Source organism: Amborella trichopoda, chromosome 2 (genome assembly GCF_054954075.1).
Source record: "Amborella trichopoda isolate Santa Cruz 75 chromosome 2, AtrichopodaSantaCruz75HAP2 v2.0, whole genome shotgun sequence".
Taxonomy (NCBI): domain Eukaryota; kingdom Viridiplantae; phylum Streptophyta; class Magnoliopsida; order Amborellales; family Amborellaceae; genus Amborella; species Amborella trichopoda.
In genome coordinates, this window is record NC_142337.1 from 49,237,345 (window position 1) to 49,255,451 (window position 18,107).

The 18,107-nt window shown below is 36.1% G+C and overlaps 1 protein-coding gene across 3 annotated transcripts; it reads right to left on the reverse strand.

Moving 5' to 3' along the window:
• Positions 1-9,102: 9,102 nt before the first annotated feature.
• On the reverse strand, positions 9,103-17,342 carry LOC18431650 (protein AUXIN SIGNALING F-BOX 3). Of its 3 annotated transcripts, XM_088858379.1 has the most exons (4): positions 15,257-16,194; positions 14,244-14,343; positions 11,663-12,155; positions 9,103-10,083 (listed from the first exon to the last, which is right to left on the reverse strand). In XM_088858379.1, the coding sequence occupies exons 2-4, from the start codon at positions 14,252-14,254 to the stop codon at positions 9,331-9,333; spliced, it is 1,257 nt and encodes a 418-aa protein (XP_088714505.1). In that variant the 5' UTR covers positions 14,255-14,343; positions 15,257-16,194; the 3' UTR covers positions 9,103-9,330. The 3 variants fall into 3 exon arrangements, with proteins under 3 accessions (XP_088714505.1, XP_006841829.1, XP_088714504.1); XM_006841766.4 differs by lacking the exons at positions 14,244-14,343; positions 15,257-16,194 and adding an exon at positions 16,457-17,342; XM_088858378.1 differs by lacking the exon at positions 15,257-16,194 and having other exon boundaries at positions 14,244-15,170.
• Between the last annotated feature and the right edge of the window lie 765 nt (positions 17,343-18,107).

Consider the following 18,107-nt stretch of genomic DNA (forward strand, 5'->3'; position numbering starts at 1 on the left):
ACAATCTTGGGTATCTTTTCTTTTAGGGGAGGTGCATAAGCAAGAGGAATACCACAGTGGACTCTAGCATTCCTCATTTGAATATTTGCAAATAGTATGAATTATGGATGGGCTATTACTTTCTAAAACAGAAACTCTTTTTCTAATTTAATACTCCAAAATCAATGTTTTAGGTATGGATTTTTAACCAGTGAAACTTTTTATATTCTCCTATTGTCTAAGTTATATACTTCTCCCTGTCTATCCAGAATCCGGCAGATGAATCCAGAGAAACCTTTTATATTCTCCTATTGTATAATTTATATTCTTCTCCTTATTTGTCCGCAGATCAGGATTCATATAGCTTACTCCAATTAGTTGGGAAAAGGCTCTGATAATGATAATGATGATGACGACTTCCCTCTATCTGGTCATCTGATCTGAAAGAACGGCTGGGATAGACCCAATCACATTGTCACGCCTCTGCACTGTTTTATTTTTAATTTTTTTTATATAAACATTTTGACACAAAATTTTAGATGTTCGCTTCTCTCTTGAACTTGAACCTGTAAAAAATATAAAAAATATATTCCCGATCAAATAAAATAATCAAAATACCCCTAAAAATTTCAGGGGTATTTTGGTTATTTATTTTATAAGGGAATATTTTTTAATTTTTCTTTTTAGTTGTCCCCCATTGAGATGGTGTCACATACCAAATTTAATATTCATATGATTTATAATAAAAATTAAAAATGAAATAATATTATACATTGGATCTAGATCACATAGTCGACCGGCTTGATCTAAATTGGACGGTTGAATGGGAAAAATACATAACTTATATACCATTGGGGAAGTATAGAAAGCATTCCTTTTTAATAATATACCATTGGGGAAGTATAGAAAGCATTCCTTTTTAACAATAATAATTAAGGAGATACTTCGGAGTTTTCTTGTCAGAAATGTTAGAACTTTTAATATTACGGGGGGTTCCATGGCTTTGCTTTACAACTGCAATTCTCTTTTTCTTAGTCACAGATTATGTTCAGTTCATTTTAACGCATATTTTCATGACAATGTAAAAATAATGCTATACAAGAAAAATGATGTTTCAGGGTTATCCACTAAAATGGCACTTAAAAGATTTCCAGCCGATGGATATTTAGATGAAAAATTTCAGTTTTGAAAGGCAACATCTGGCTTAATCAAAGGAAAAACTGCCTAAATAGTCCATCTACCAAAATAAAATGATATACAGTGAATTGTAACGTATAGGTTGCCATAAAAAGAGGATTGAATTAAAGATATATTTCTGTTTCTGGATATGCATTAAAGATAAGTTTAGTTTGCGTGAGTACAAAAAAAGATTTGAAAAAAGAAAAGTTAACAAAAGTTTATGTTTAGCATTGAGAGCATACTGTGTATTTGTTCCCTCAGGTAAAGCCCTCGTGACCTCAAATTTCACCGAGCCTAAATTACAAAAGGGAGGGTCCTGGAGTATCAATCTTTTTTGAGGAATTTCTTAAAACCTTTCTACTTAATTGCTGGATACGGCTTTTGTGTAGAAAAAGTCTATTTCCCACCTTATTTTTTGTAGTTTTTACTCGGCAAAAACACTAATTATGTCAGGCCATTTGGTAAGAAAGCAATGAAAATCTTCGGTATCTTTTTTTTCAGGCTACGTACATTGATAGATTTTGAGAAAGCGTGGGACATTATCACCAGACAAAAAAATAAAAAATAGGAATGTGCAATATTTTTATTTTCAAACACAAAATACCACTTCACAAGATAATATTTGTCTTTTACTGACATGAATTAATATATATCTAAATTCTCTAAGCAGAATTGTCATCGAGATACATGAAAGTAGATAATTGTATAAACTATATTATCAATACAAATACTTTTACTGACATGAATTAATATATATCTAAATTCTCTAAGCAGAATTGTCATCGAGATACATGAAAGTAGATAATTGTATAAACTATATTATCAATACAAATACACAAATACTGCAAGATCTAGAGTATTAAGATAGCCTCTTTTACAAAAAAATATATATATAATAATACAAAAAAAATAGTAAGAGAACTCAAGTTACAATGGAGGGCAAACAAGACCACCACTTATAAAGAGGGGGTGCCTTTTGCCTTCACCTTTTGTGCCCATTACATGTACTTGCAAGAGGTACAACTCTTCAAATCTCGATCTTCAAAACCATAGTCAACGGATGGCAAGTAGACACGCGATTCAAGAGGTGTCTTTTAAAACAATTGTGACCATTTGTTTAAAAAACGGGTTGGTGCCTCGGCATCTCAAAAACTCATTCGACTTAGTGAATTGGCGATTTAAATCAACAATTGGTTGAATCGAATGGATTAAATCTTAAAAAAAATCTCAAAAAATTATTAAAATTCATTATAAATGTTGTTTTCTAATGATCCAATGATAAATAAAGGTACTACATTATTAACTTTCAATCTTTTCATCAATATAGGAATATTAAGATTTTCGTTTCCTGTATGAAGATTCTCATCAAATATTTATTAAAATCTAATTAAAGATAATATTATACGTTACAATTAAAATTATTGGTATGTATTTTATTATTTTATCATTATTTTACTATACAAATAAAACTAAATTTGAAACTTGTCTTATAATATAATCTAATTTAAAAATCTAAAAATTTAGCAATAAATTAGGAGAATCAGCAAATTTTGTCTCAAAATATTTAAAAACAAATCATTATGATTATTTAAAAATAGTGTTCTTTTAGTGTCTAAAAGAAATTATTCATCTTAGTCCAACTAAGCTTTTATAGCCAAAAAAGAAAAAGTTTATATAAGGTTGCAACCTTGAAATGTAGAACTACGAATGTACCTCAAAAATCTATCTGAAAATGTTGTTTTAGTATTGAAAAACCCTGTAATTGATCGTCTCAATGTCAAGATGTATGACTATGAAAAAAGAAAGGATTTTGAGTCCCAAAAATGATGCATCATACAACACATTATCTAAACCGTCCATTTTCAAGCTTTTCATATGTTTATAGATCTACTTGATTTTAATCGTTTTTTGAGTTTAAAATTTTATAATTAGAAAATAGATTTTGAAAAAATCTTAATAATATTTTTACATCAAAATTATAAGCCACAATGAAATTTGGAGGTGTGCCGTAAATGGATTGTTTAAGGTTGCAACCTTATGGAAACCACACTCTTATAATGTTGTCCAAATAAGTCTTCCATAACACTTGAAAGGCAAGCACGAATAGTCCCACATCCAATGATTAAAAGCTAAAATAGCTATATAAAACTCTATCTCTTAAACTTAAGTGAAAAGTAATATGGATAGGGGTGGCTATATGTGAAAGAGATGTATATTAAAAAATAAATTTTTTATTAAAATAATATTAAAAACCATTTTAATATATCATTGGATTTGGATCGCTTTGGATGATATCTAATCCAGATTGGGCGATTTTGATCCGAATCGGTGATTAATGAGAAATTTGTATTGGATCGTTTTGGATGATATCTAATCCGGGGGTGGCTGCAGGGTTAAAAAATTTATATTAAAAATTAAATTTTGCATTAAAATAATGTTAAAAACCCGATTCTTCCGTATCTCGATATATCATTAGATTCGAATCACTTTGGACGATATCCGATCCGCATCGAACGATTTCGATCCGAATCGATGATTTTTCAAACATTAATCGTGATACATCTTCTAATGCAGTTCAAGAGGTGTCATTCTAACCTAATGGAAAGCACAGTGGTAATTTATCTCATCGTCCAACGTTGGGGGTGGGGACATTAATGTAATTTATCATATCTATGGTAGTAGGGAATCAAATTATGAAATTGCCCCTTGTACCATTGCAGGCATCGGCCATGGTGGTAAAAAGATAAATGAGCCTAGAGTACAATCCATACATATGCACAGTCTAAGCTCCTCCACGTTGCCCGTTACATGTGCTCGTATATGCCTTCTCTTTCATTTTTTCTAAGAACTTAAATGAAGAAGATAGCCCATATCTAAAAAAGACATTCCTCTCTTCATTTTTTATCGTAAGATAAAGTAAAACTATATATAATTCTCAAAACACTATAGATATTATTTTGTAACAATGTTTAGTATTTTCATAGCAAGAATACAATATTTTCCTCCACTAATTTCAAAATAATATAAAAATATTTGGAAACTATATTGTCATTTGCCTACCATGAAGGTATATATTAATTTGAGCATTAACCTAGTTTATGCACACAAAGTACATCAATATCTATGGCAGCATATATCTTTGAACTAAAGTTCTTATTTAATATACTAGTAGCATAACACACCAACAACATAAAAACTATGGTGTCTTTACATTAGCACCTCCTTACATGCTTTGAGTGTATATCCTAAATTCATAAGGCTCCAAGAACGAGTCCAATCTCATATGAAACAACCTCACTCTCATATTGATATATATAAAATAGGTTCCATTACGACCCTCAAACGAAAACGTTGTATCGGAAATCCTACGATGGAGTGCTCCTGCGGTATCTGTCGGACCATACCTCAATTAATACTAGTTTATAGACATCATCAAGAGCATCGCTTAACCTCCTCTCATCCAAGTCATCACCAGACTTATCCATTGTATGCTATTCTTTGGAATGAGGCTTATAAAATATTTAATCATGTTCAATTATCCAATTACCAATAAAAATGGCTAGTTATTACTACACTAAATCTAAAATGCTTGAGATAACAAAAGACCAGATTGGGTTCCCACTATTGATAGTTACTTTATGGACTCTAGCCTTAATATACTTGACATCTTGCTAATGTCTTCCCTTGCGAGGCCTTTTGTCGAATGACCGGCTTTTCTTTGAGTTCACAAATTCTAGACCTATCACTCCATCTTTTATCACCATTTGCATAGAGCCATATATGCGTGCAATATGTCTAGATTTGCTATTATAAACCTCATCACATGCTCCAGAAATTGTAGCACAATTATTTTGTGATTGTTGTACTTGGTTCGGGCCAAAATAGAATATCACGAAGTAAGTTTCTCAACCATTCCGCTTCTTCACGAGCAGGATCTAATGTCATAAACTCCAATTCCATCCTAGAATGAGAAATACACAATTGCTTCTTTGAACCCGTGACAAAGCCCGTACTCCCAAGGTTAAAACCTATCTCGATGTGGACATTGAATATTTTTAGTTCCGTGCTCCAACGTGCATCACTATATCCTTCCGACACCCGCAAGTTACCCATTGAAATATATGCGAAAATTAATAGTTCATTTCAAATACCTCAAAACTTGAGAGATTACTTTCCAATGCTCTCTATTTAGGTGACTAATAAATCTATTAAGTTTGTCCACTGCATATGCATTATCATGCCTATACAACTCGTTGCATAAGCAAATCAAACTATTAGTTAATTCCGCATACTCAATTTGAGAAATACATCGCTATTTATTGCATCAATGGTGTATGAGGATTTATTGATGTGAGTCTTGTCATTTGATTACCATCCTCAAACTTATTGAGCATATTTTCAATGTATTGAGAATAAGCTAAAGATAAAGCATCATCCTTTCTTACTATTTTGATATCTAGTATGAGATCAGCTCTTTTATAACCTTCAAATCAAAGTTAGATCTAAGGACCTTTTCATTTCCTCCAATATTTCAAATATAGGGCTAAATATAATATATCATCAACGCACAGACATATTACGACACACATCCAGTTGATTTCTTTTCTACATACATACTTGTGTGCTAATTTCTCTTAAACCATTTGATAATATTATATTATTGAATTTCTTAAGCCAATGCATTCGAGCTTGATTCAATTATATAATGATTTGGCCAATTTAAATAGTTTATTTTATTTACATGATATGACAAATTCCTCAGGAGGTGGCCCTCGAGGCACACCAATCAATCCCACAATTAGATCTCCGAAACAAAGCTCACGGTAAACTAAAGGAGGAGAGGAGGGGATTGCACACCATTTGGCGAAACATGCCCATGTCTGGCAAGGCATCTGCAGAAGCTTGAAGACCCAATTGAAAGGCAAAGTCCAATTACCTTTGAGGCAGAAGGATTTGCTGAACTCAAGTGGTTGGGATGCCCTTAAGAATCGTAACCCATTCTACCCTCTGAGAGTAGAGATGGAGGAAGAAGTCGACTCGCTGACCTAATGTTTTGTAATCAGCGAACAGGAGGAAGATGAGCCCCAACCAGTCCCCCACTAGAAGAAGGTGGTTTTAACGACACCCCCTGCATGTTGCTGAGAGAACTCGTCCTAACCCAAGTACTGCCACCCACAGTCTCCAGTGAACCAGTGCACAGGGAATGTGCCGATGCCATGATGGTCAATCAGGAGGGCGATGACCACGATAACTAGCTTGTTCACCTCGCAGAAACTCTGAATCAGCTCATAGAAAGGCTCAAGGAGTTCGAGAACGCGAGGTAGCCGATAGGATATCCACACCATGGGGGCAATTCGCCCGCTGCCGCCCAACAGTCGCTTGAAGTCCACATCCCTCTATGGCACCTATCCCTCCACGTCCATATTCCACTAGCATGCTAACGCCTCCCGCCCCAATGCCGAAAGTGACTCAGGAAGTCATCCAGGCCATGATCAATCAAAGTTCGAGATGCTTTCAAATTCTTGGGTCGTAGGGGCCTAAGTTGTACAAGAAGCCCGACCCAGCTTACATTGATCAACCCCCGTGCTAGAAATATGTGCCGGATCAGCGATTGTTGCTATGGCATTTTGTGGAAACTCTGACGGGACCCGCATTTAAGTGATGCATTCGGCTCCTACCGGCTTCAATTCATACATGGACAGCAAGTTGAAAACGGTCAATATAGCTCCGCCCCAAATTGGGGGCTCAAGTAAACGATAAAGTTGACAAGCTCATAAGATCTACTTTCATACATGAAACTTTTCATCCTACGTGGTCAATGAGTATATTGCTGAGAAAATTTGAGTTTGTATTGATTTTTGCGACTTGAATGTCGCTTGTCCTAAGGATGATTTTTGTATTCCTATAACTAAGTTGCAAATAGATGCCATGGAGTTCGAAGCTTTATCCTTTTAAAAAGCATAAGAAAAAAAGGAGTTCACCCAAAAATAAATAAAAAATCAATCCTTCTTTCTCTCACATAGAGCAGTGGGGTTCACTTCTTCTCTACGAAACTAAAAACTGGTTAGTACCCTCCTTGTTTCCCACATATCAGCCAAGATTTTCGTTTCAGGCCGGATGTCACCGCTCCTCGCCTCTCATGAGTGTTACTATCTGAATTCTCTAGAGCTGGCCAACTTCTTCAGAACTTCAAATGCCACAATTTTCGTTCTCTGGAGGGAAAGGCGACCATTAGGGATCTCCATTCTAGCACTACCCTCATCTCTCTCTCCTAGCCCCTCAATTGGTTTTCTCTCTCTGTGGTCGTATGTCTCTCTCCCATTACAGTTAAAACAATTCTCTCAGTGGTCCCTCTCTGCCTCAATGGTATGTTTTTCTCTCATCACAGATACAACAGTAAGTGCCACCAAATAAAGATGCATTTGATAAGCAGGATGTGGACACGGGATTTTGTTTTATCTGGTTCGTTTACGTAATTTGCAGCAATGATCAATAAAATCTCGTGTTTAAACAAAAAGTACAGTTATGAATTTGAGAACTCCTCGAACAACTAAAATCATCATCATCATCCTAAAATTATCCCCAACAATTTAAAGTCTGCTATATGAATGTTGTTATGTCATTCTGTCCTATCAAAAGTAATACCCTCGATATCCAAACATCTAAATTGGCAAATCATTAATACAGTGAATTGCAACTCACATGCTTAAACTCGGGTTTTATTCTTGAACGCCAGATATTTAAATTGCTCTTGCAAAAATTTCCTCAACCGAATTTGAACAGAGAATGGAGTAGATATCTGAAGTATGGATAGCGTTCAATTATTCAAACGAATCATCATATATGCACCATTTTTTTAAGCTCTTTGTACGGATCTAAGGCAGAGAATATAGCTGCATAGATATATTTCAATTTTGAACATCGATGAATAACATGAAATTTTTATAGCTTCCTGAGGGTAACCACAAAAATTTATTGCAAGGGCCAACAGTTAAAAGCTCTCAACGAAGCTCTTAAGCAAATCAACTATCGGGCCCTCCTAATAGAGAGGCCTGATTCTTGATGAACACTCATACCCATCATTATGGCTGTCAAGGCCTGGTCGAAGAAAAAACTGGGCCCAAACAAGTTAGCCAGAGGGCAGGATCACCGTCAGACAACCTCAACCCGAGGGCCGATCCAGGCCAGGTACTTCATGTTATTTAACAGGTTTTTTTTTCTTTTGTTGAATTCCATGAGGTCCAGCTTGGCTGGAACCAATCCAAGGCAAGGGCTTGGCTGGGAAACCTAGCAGCAGCACTTCGGCCAGGCCGGCTATATTTATCCAGGCAAGGCCCAGACGAGCCCAAGCCCAAGTCCTGCCTGTTGAAAAGCCTACCCATCATTTTAGGCAAATGGTGGATGTGCCTAAAACAAGGATGGCGCTAAAAAGCAGCACATGACTCATTTCCCACTGTCTGCATAAATACAGAGAGTGGATGCTGCGACCCAACTCCCAAGTAACAGAAACTTTCCTTCCTAAATTGACAAGAAGGCAAATAGCGTAGCTAAATTTTTTTTATAAACGTCTGCATGCATATCCTTTCATGAAGAAAACCCGCAAAGCTCGTATCACGTGTAGCAGCAAAGCTTTAGAAACCATAACAATATCAGAGCAACAACCACTGTAGTCACAGGCTTATAGCAAATATCATCAAATAGCAGCTTATATTTGATGGTGGTGACCGTGAAGCCCACTGTAATGTTTGTAAAATGCAATATGCTGTTATCTTGGGTCGTAACGGTTGTAAAAACTATGATACATGGAAAGTGTTACATGTACCATAATGTTTCACTTTGATGCATGTGCTATCAGCCATTCATTGAAACAGATAGCACCATAATACCGTTCAGTTCCAGACATGCATCATCAGCCATCCATTTTGAGAGAGAGAGAGAGAGACATTACCAATAAAAAAACTTAATGCTGCAAAGAAAATACCCAAACAGCTGGCCAGATAGTTCATGACACGCCTGCGAGGCAAAATAAATATCTCACGATCAACGGCAACCAGACACGGAATCACCCAAAATCGTCATGACAAAGAAGAGCACCCCACCCAGCTAGGCCAGCCCCTACAAGACAGATCCAAATACAAATGCAACCCCACAACTACAACACCACCATCAGTCTCAAAGTGTGCGCACAAAGGGTGGGCAATCCTTCCTTGGCCCAGCAACAGACCGATAAACATACACCTTCTCTGCCTTTGTACCGTCACCCTCTTCCTCTCTAATAACCTCCACATTGAGCCTTGGTCTCTCTCGTGCCAAACATCGACATGCACTCATTGTAACATTACATGCCGACATCCACAAAGACCTCATTGACTCATACCTTTCAATCCCCGACATTAAAGAGGCATTACCAAACGAGCAATCCCTCACCTCGAGCTTCCTAAGCTTAAGGCATCCCCGCAAAACATACTCCAACCCGCTCTCTGTCGACCCGGCAAAGGCAACAGAGAGGGCCTCGAGTTTCTTGGCATGCATACCAATGAGCTCAAAGGCCCTATCAGTCAAGAGACCTGAAATAGAGAGCCTTTGGAGCATAGGACAATATCGAGCCACCGAACCAAAGGCCTCATCCATGGGCTCATGGGTTAGATGGTCAGGTTGATAGGGGTTTAGGATACAAAGTCGGAAGTGGGTGAAGCCCGGACAATTTATGGCAACAGTGGAGACAGCCTCATTGGTCATGCGCCGGCAAAAGTACAAGATGTAATTTATGGTGGGGCAGCCGCGGGACACGGCGACGAGACCAGCCTCAGTGACACCGCCAGCATCAAAGTCGTGGGGGTCAGCAGGGAAGACACGGAGCTCTTTGAGGTTTGGGCAGCTCGATGCCACAGCCTCAAGGCCTTTGTCCCCTACAGTGTCCAGCACCTGGAGGATGGATATGCGTCAATAACATTTTGTGATGAAAGTTCGTACTCATCAAATATAAATCTTTTGAGAAGATGAAGATGAAGACATTAATTAAAAAATAAAAAACATTTTGAAATGAACTTAGATGGAAAGCTTCTTCTCCGGTGATATCTTCATGGTTAGTGTCTTGCTCAGCAGTATCCTAATACCCTCTTTGTGCATAACAACATGGGCAATGTAAGTGTCAAGTGTAGTATGCATTTTCTTGGCTATATACATTCACACCAAGTGCCACCTCTAAGCAGTATCTTCATACAATATTTAGAAAATGCACAGTGATTTGGTAACAAAGTCTCAAAAGTAATTTAGCAATGGCTTCATACAATGTTTGAGAAATTATATTTGATACATGGATTCCATGGTTACTTTGATTCAGTTTCAAATTTAATATCTTTCCAGAGTGGTGGACAATTGAAGAGCAGAAAATAGGAATCTGATGTTCACCATTTCACCCCCGATTTCAACCTATGCCAGCCAAACTTAGAAGCACTTTAGTGTTAGAGATTTGGCATAAGTTTCAGACCAAGTTTCTGCCAATTAAGAAATACTGCCAAAAGTTTGAACTTTTCCATCTTCCCCCTCCCACCCTCTCAAAAAAAAAATTATGAGTTTTGACCTCTAACGGTGTGAAATTTACCAAATTGCTGCCCGAAAACTCAAATTTGAAGTGAAGAAACTTTCTGCAATCATATGGAAAGCTAAGACATTCATAACAGGTGTTTTGCCTTTTTAACCTGGCTAGTCCAATTGAATTAAATCAGAGACAAAAAGAAGAGCCCAACCAGTCATCAGGTTAACTCAAACTGCAAAATTTAAGTGATCATAGAAGGCACAGGAAACCAGTAGAGGATTTTAATATAGAATATATGCATGAACAAGTAAAAACACAGCCAAAAATTTGAATTATCGGATCTCATGGAGCATATTCTTGAACTCTTTTTTTTTCAAATGTTAACTCAAGACCATGGTAGGAGTAGAACTCCAGACATCATGTTCTATCACCCCATCCCCTTAACACCTAGGCTTAGACACCACTTCTAGCATATTCTTTAACATCCAAAGAGAAACTTCTTTTCCCACATAAATTTATATCTCATGAAGAATGAGGAAGAAGCATTGTAAGCACCTTGGCTTCATTAATGAAGTAGCTTTGAGTAATAAGATGTAATCTTCAAATACGAAATATTTTAATCACTTTAATGAAACTAACTTTAAATAGGGAAAGTACTCCAGAATCCAAACTCCAATAGATTACAGTACATGGTACTTCATGCCCAAAGGAAAAAGGTCGGAGATCAATTGTAACCTGGTGACTGTCAATTTCAGCCCCATTGCAATTAATATCCAACCATCTAGTCATGAATGAACATAGGATGTAGCCTTTTAGTACCGCATAACATAAACCATCACATAATAGCATACTCGTATGATCATCAAATATAGTTTGAGATATGATGGAGAAGCGATATTTCATAGAAAGAAAGAAAAAACAAATGAAATATTTAGGAAAAGAAAGGTAAGGGGACCAAATTCTTACCCAAAGGCATTGCAGATTAGGACAGCTCTCTAAAAGCCTTGCAAGTTCAGGGCTCCTCAGGCCAGCATAGCTAAGATTCAAGAACTTAAGGTTTGAACAAACTGGATATATGGTAGGTAGATAGAGAGAAGTGACTTCCCATAGTCCTGATAAAGTGTGTATGCTCTTGCAATTGCTAAAGGCTTGCTCGAGCTCAGAATATTGCTTGAGGCTCAGGTCTTGAGAGAAGGAGCCGGTTCCGAGCTCTGTGAGCTGTGGAGCTCTAACTAGAAGCCTCTGCAACTGCTCTAGAGATACACTCCTATTGAGCTTAAGGACCTTGAGTGATTTGCATCTTGTTACAAGCCTCTCTAGGGCATCGAAATTGACCTCGCTGTTGAGATTTGCAAAATTGAGAGCCACCATGGATGTAAAACTCTCAGGGAAGCAGCTTAACCAATGCCCACCATAATCTTTGATGCCATTCTCTTGTAAATCCAGCTCCTCCAAATTCCTGAAATATAGATATGAATTTCCGAGAGAAAATCACAAGCTGATGGTTATTATATAATGTCATGAAATTATTGAAATAACAGATACCAATAGTTCTTGACCACTAAACAACTAAGGAAACCAAAAAAAATTAAAAAAAGAAAAAGCTAGAAAAAAATATATTTGTGCCATAAGCTTGTAACATCTAAAAGAAAATAAGAAAGGTCCAGTTTGTGCATAATTTAATGTAAAACAAGGTTTAAAAAAAACAGATCGGTGACCCGGATCGGCCATCCAAAAAACCGTGTCAAATTGGTGGATCGGCAATCCGGATAGAAGAATCGGCCAGATCGGCAAGGGCCGACATTAAAACAATTTCAAAAAGTCAATAGAATTGCTTTAAAATCTAGTTTTTTAGGTTTCCAAAAAAACGAATGGTATTACATTACAATTTTTCATTATTTTACTAAAAATATATAAATACTGAGAGCTTGTTTCATGTCTGAGTGTTTGTCATCAATTATGTTCAATTTTATGGTCAAAATAGTATTTAAATACAGCTCATTGCAATAAAATAGATATCTCTAACTCAAACTTTTAGAGTAAAAAGAAACTAGGCATTGTACAAAAAGCAGTTTTATAGTAAAAATTTTCTTTTCAAAACATTCTTTGAACAATTAATTATTGGGTTTTTTAGGGGGAAAAAATCATATTTTAAACATGTAACATGTGGGTTTACATAGGTTTTTCACTTATTATGAAAAAATCATATTTCAACCAAGAGACCTAATGGTTTACATAAGTTTTTCATCACTTTACATAGTTATTGCTTTAGGCTCTTTCGCTCAATCAAAGAGCATGGTGTAAAAGTGGCCAAAGAGCCCAAAGAAAAATAGTCTCACATCGGAACTTTAAGGACGAAAATATGTGTTTAAAAAAGTCACATCCCCATTCCAAAATCCATTGGGAGTGGAAGATGGCATGGCCATGCGACATGTGGGGTGTTTGTTGGGCCATGTGGGTTGTGATGTCACGTGCATTAAAGATTCGTGGGAAGCAGACATGTGGGTAGTGAAGCCACGTATCAACATTAAAGGTTGGTGGGCTGGGGCAGGTCTATTTTTTATTTTTAAAAAATTGAGATTTGCAAATCGAAAGAATTGCAAAAAAAGTGGAAAAGCATCAGTTCACTCAAGAACTTTCCAGTTTTCTATCAGAGGACCAGTAGAGAACCGGCCAGTTCTAGAGGGACTCAGCTGGATACCGATATATTACAATCCGATGGCAAGGACAATTTACGATCTGAATTGGGCGATTCGGATCAGGATCGATAATTTTTAAACATTGATGTAAAATATTTACATGAGAGCGAGAAAAAAATTTATCTAATGAAATATGAAACCAAATGTTCATGCAATCAATAATTTCAGTGTATACCAAGTGAACCTTCTTCAAAGTCAGTAGCAATCCAAATCCAGGTAAGATCAGAAAAAATAAAAAAACAAAATTATACCAGCAAAAAAATGATAACAATACAAACACCTCTGAAAATGATAATAATGCCATTAACTTGAGTAACAGCACTCTTAGCCAAAATAAACAAAACAATCTTTTCACATCTTCAAGGGCGAAATGACTTTCCAACTTGCCCAACAATTCTGCTATATGCAATTTGAATGACTGAACTAATGTTACATTCCTTGAAAGGCCAATGATCAAGGAGGAAAATATTACATGGGAAAACTACCAAAGAAGTTGATATACATAAACAACAGAGCATCCAAAAATTAACAAGAACATGATAAACGAATTGTACCACCCTCCCAAATGGTTTTCAGACAAGGAAAAATAGCAGCATAAGAACCCAATACCATTTAAGCCTAATTCCAAGGAAATTTTCCAAAATGGCATGAAGAAATGTTAATAAGGAATGAGAACTAAAAAAGAAAAGTAAAGAAAATTTGTCAGGACAACAACTATAATCAAATCAAAGAATAGCATATTCTCAAAATAAAACATGCACCATGTTTCCAGTCACCTTAGATCTACAAAAAATGAAAAGCAAATAACAACTAAAACATTTAACTAGGGAAACATTTAATAAACATACATTAAACACATAGGACTCCTCGGTCTTCTCAGAGGATTTTCAACCTTCAGGCGAATCAATTCACTAAGGTCCACATGGAGAATAAAATTAAGCCCCACCGCTACTCCAATAGAAAGAAGATACAAATTAACAACATTCATCCACACTGAGCAGAAAGACCATTCTATCTATATTGTGTGCTAAGTTCATCAATAGGCCATTTTTTTCTTCAATTTACAACACCAAGCCTAGAAATGCCAATATGCATCTCACAAACTGACCAGTCGAATGCATAGAGAAATAAAGAACATACAATAGCCAAACTCAATTGGAAATCTAAATCGTCACTTAACAAATGGAGAAGATTAAAATCAATAATACCAAAAAAATACTTGGAGATAACTGATAGAATTCTGTAGATCAACAAATTTCTGAAAAATGGAAACAACGCCAAATGCGGCCACTGTTTAGAAATGTTAACTTTCTCAAGATTTGCACAATTGAATAATTAAAAAATGGCTAAAAGTGGAGGTTCCAAACATTTGAAGCCTTCACAGAAGCAAGCTTATTCAGGGGGTCCTAACTTCCATGACCGTAAAACAATTTATCTTTCATGTAAAGAGAAGTTGAAATCACAGAATCATAAGGTTTACAATGTTACTCAGTTACAAACATAGACAAATTGGTTTCCCATTGCAAATAAAACGGACCCACTGTTTAACTATTACAAGAGTTTGTGTAAATTGAATGTATACAAGTCTCTTATCTTCGGTTTCTAACTACCAAATCTCATTCTCAGCAGTTGATGTGTTTTTCTATCTTCTCCTTTTTGTGATTCTAAAAGCCAAAAATGAGAAAAGAAACACAGAAGAGAAAACCTTGACACAAATTTCAGTCGCTAGGGTGAGGGGCCTATGTTGAAATTGATAAAGTCAAATATGACATTCAATCATTGTGAATTTGTGCGGAATGACCAATAGAATACATGGATTACATGGACTGAAAACAAAAAGTAACAGGAGCCACATACTAACTTTAGAAGAAAGTTTTGTCACAGATCCACAAGCTTGTATGAAGTCATGCAATTTGGCAATAATGCCTCCAGGCCCTTTAAGCAATTTCACAATATCAGAAAACCTTTGTTTCAACAAAACAAAATTCGTTTAGAATGGCAAAATTCAGGACTGCTTTTTCCTGACTTCCAACAAGTTATCTAGAGAAAAGCTCAAATAGCCATGATCATCTTGTTGGAAGGGTCCAGGAAAGAATGATTGAGAAAAAAAATTTGGAAGATAAAATCAAAATGCATATGCATTATGGATGCCCACCTACTTAAATGATTGGAAAATAAAAACATATTTGTACAAACCATAGACCGCTAAAAGAAGCAGCATCCCGTAACTATCAATGAAAAAGTCAAGAGATTCCCCAGAAAATAATTTAACAACAAAGACAGACAGATTTCAGTCACTCCTAACACTGAAACAAAGAACAATCACATAACAAACAAACAAAAAAAACTGATTGACCAAATTAATTTGATTTGCCATCACATAGAATAGGGAATTAATCTTATGACTCTTACTACTTACAAATCAACTACAAGCATAGTGATAATAATAGTTTATCCACCAACATTTGTCTAAGGAAAAGAGGAAGAAAAAAAAAAGGGAAAGAATGCTAGAAGACCAACCTCAAAAATGGTAATTACTAGACTGGGAAAGCTCTATTTTCATAATTACAATAAATGTGGTGTCATCTCAATCTCAAATTTATAGCAATATATTGCATATAATGCCTAAATCCATCGTGCTCAATGACAAGTAGATTGCACAAAAAATATAAAAATGGAGAAAGGAAAATTATTCAAAAAAAGCACAAAAACTTCGAAAGGAATAACTTTTTCCAAAAAAACACAAACAATCCCACTTTCACAAAAAATGAGCTTCAGTTCAGTTACCCTCACATTCATAAAATCCCATCACTAATTTAAAGATCTACTTAATGTATCAAACTTACCCAGAAAAAGAAAACAAATCATTACCCATTAAAAAAAATATTCCAAAATGTCCCCTTTTACGATAAAAACACTCCCTTTTTTAAAAATAAAAAATAAACCTCCATCACTCAACATCTCCAATCAAACAATGGAAAATTCACGTATCACCCAAAAATTTAAAAACAAACACGAAAGAGAAAGAAATTATGGGATTTACAGAAAACAATCATAGTACCTGCAACTAGATGCAATTGCAGCAAGCCCATCAGTGCTGAATCCATCACAACTCACTAGAGAGAGAGCCTTGAAATTGGGGAAACTTTGACCCAAAAACTCTAGGCTTTCATCCTCAACAGTCATTCTCTTAAGCCTGAGCTCCTCAAGAAAAGGGTAAGCTTTTGCCAATACAACAAGCCATGAGTGAACATCCGCACCCCAATCAGGAGGAACAAGATTGAAATCATAGAAACGGGGCTTCCCCTTCAGTGTTATGCTTCGAATGTTGGGGAACCTCTTGACTAAGATTTCAGGAGAAAGAGAGTAGCAATTCCCAATAAAAACACTGTTTCTACTCCATCTCTCTACCTCATACCAATGCTTGCACACAAGGGACGCAGAGCTCCTATCCTTGTGCGATTTCACAAAGGCCAGAACGTTTTCCAGCACCTCATCTGGAAAAGCAGAGACATGGGTTTCTTCGTGTCTCCGTTTCTCACTCCTCAAACCCATCTCTCTCGCTCTAAAACGCTAGTTGCAGGAAACCACCATCAGAGCTGGGGTTCCGAGGTCTGGAAATGAGTTTTTACATTATGGGTTTTCCTTGGGGAATAGATGGGTACCTATCTTGGGGCAAATCTTGAGAGAGAAACAGCCATTACAGAATCCAGAGTCAGAAACAGATGTTCGGTGGAGATGGAGAGGAGAGAGAGAGCCAAAGAGAGATGAGGTTGGGATGCATAGAGAAGGGGGAAGAGGGTCTTCTTTTGTGTGCAGTTTTTGGGGTTGGGGTGACAGTGAATGGCAGAGAATAAAAAAAAATAAGCCGAGATTTTAGCCCCAAAATCCACAGTGAGAGGCTGAAACGTCCCTCTAAAACATACTGAGAAAAGCAGCTCTCCCTCTCTCTGTCCGGAGGTGGATTATTATATATTTAAGGAAGGAAAATGGCTTGATAGGGCCGCACCTCTATCAGAATAAGGACGGACCTGGTTTTTATGCGGCAAAGCTAGAGATTCGGGCCTCTAATAAATCTATTTTTAAGATGAATTTTAAGACTTAATTTTTAAGAAGATGTAATCTCTAACATAGAAATCATCAATACGAAAAAATAAAAAAAATTTAAAAGTGAGAAATAATAATTCTAGTAAAAAAACATTTGAACCATTAACTTCCATTGTTTTTAGATAGAACACCGGCTTGCATCCATCTTTAAGATGAATACTTTATATTTTTCAAATCGTACATATAGAAATGTGGTCCAAACCATATGAAATAATTTCCAATAAAAACAGCATCTCGTCATAACTCATTGAAAATTACAATTTAACTAAAAATCGCTTCCATCAATCATCTGGCATGTGAAAAAAAAATAGGCTTTAAAGCTTTAATAATAATGTACATTGTAATAAATTATCTAGACCATCTATTTCGCCTTAAAAATAAGTGCTCACTGATCTGCAAGATTAGATCTGTATAATTTTTTGAGTTTTAAATTTTATTATCGGTATCAAAAATTGATTTTAGAGCCATCATAGATATTTTTGTTGCCACAAGTATTTTTTGAAAGAAGATTTTGAGATGAAGCTTTATTTTCTTTTAATAAAACCTAGGCCTTATAGAAACTTCATCCTTTCATAAACCCTATATGAGCACCACACCCTTATCCG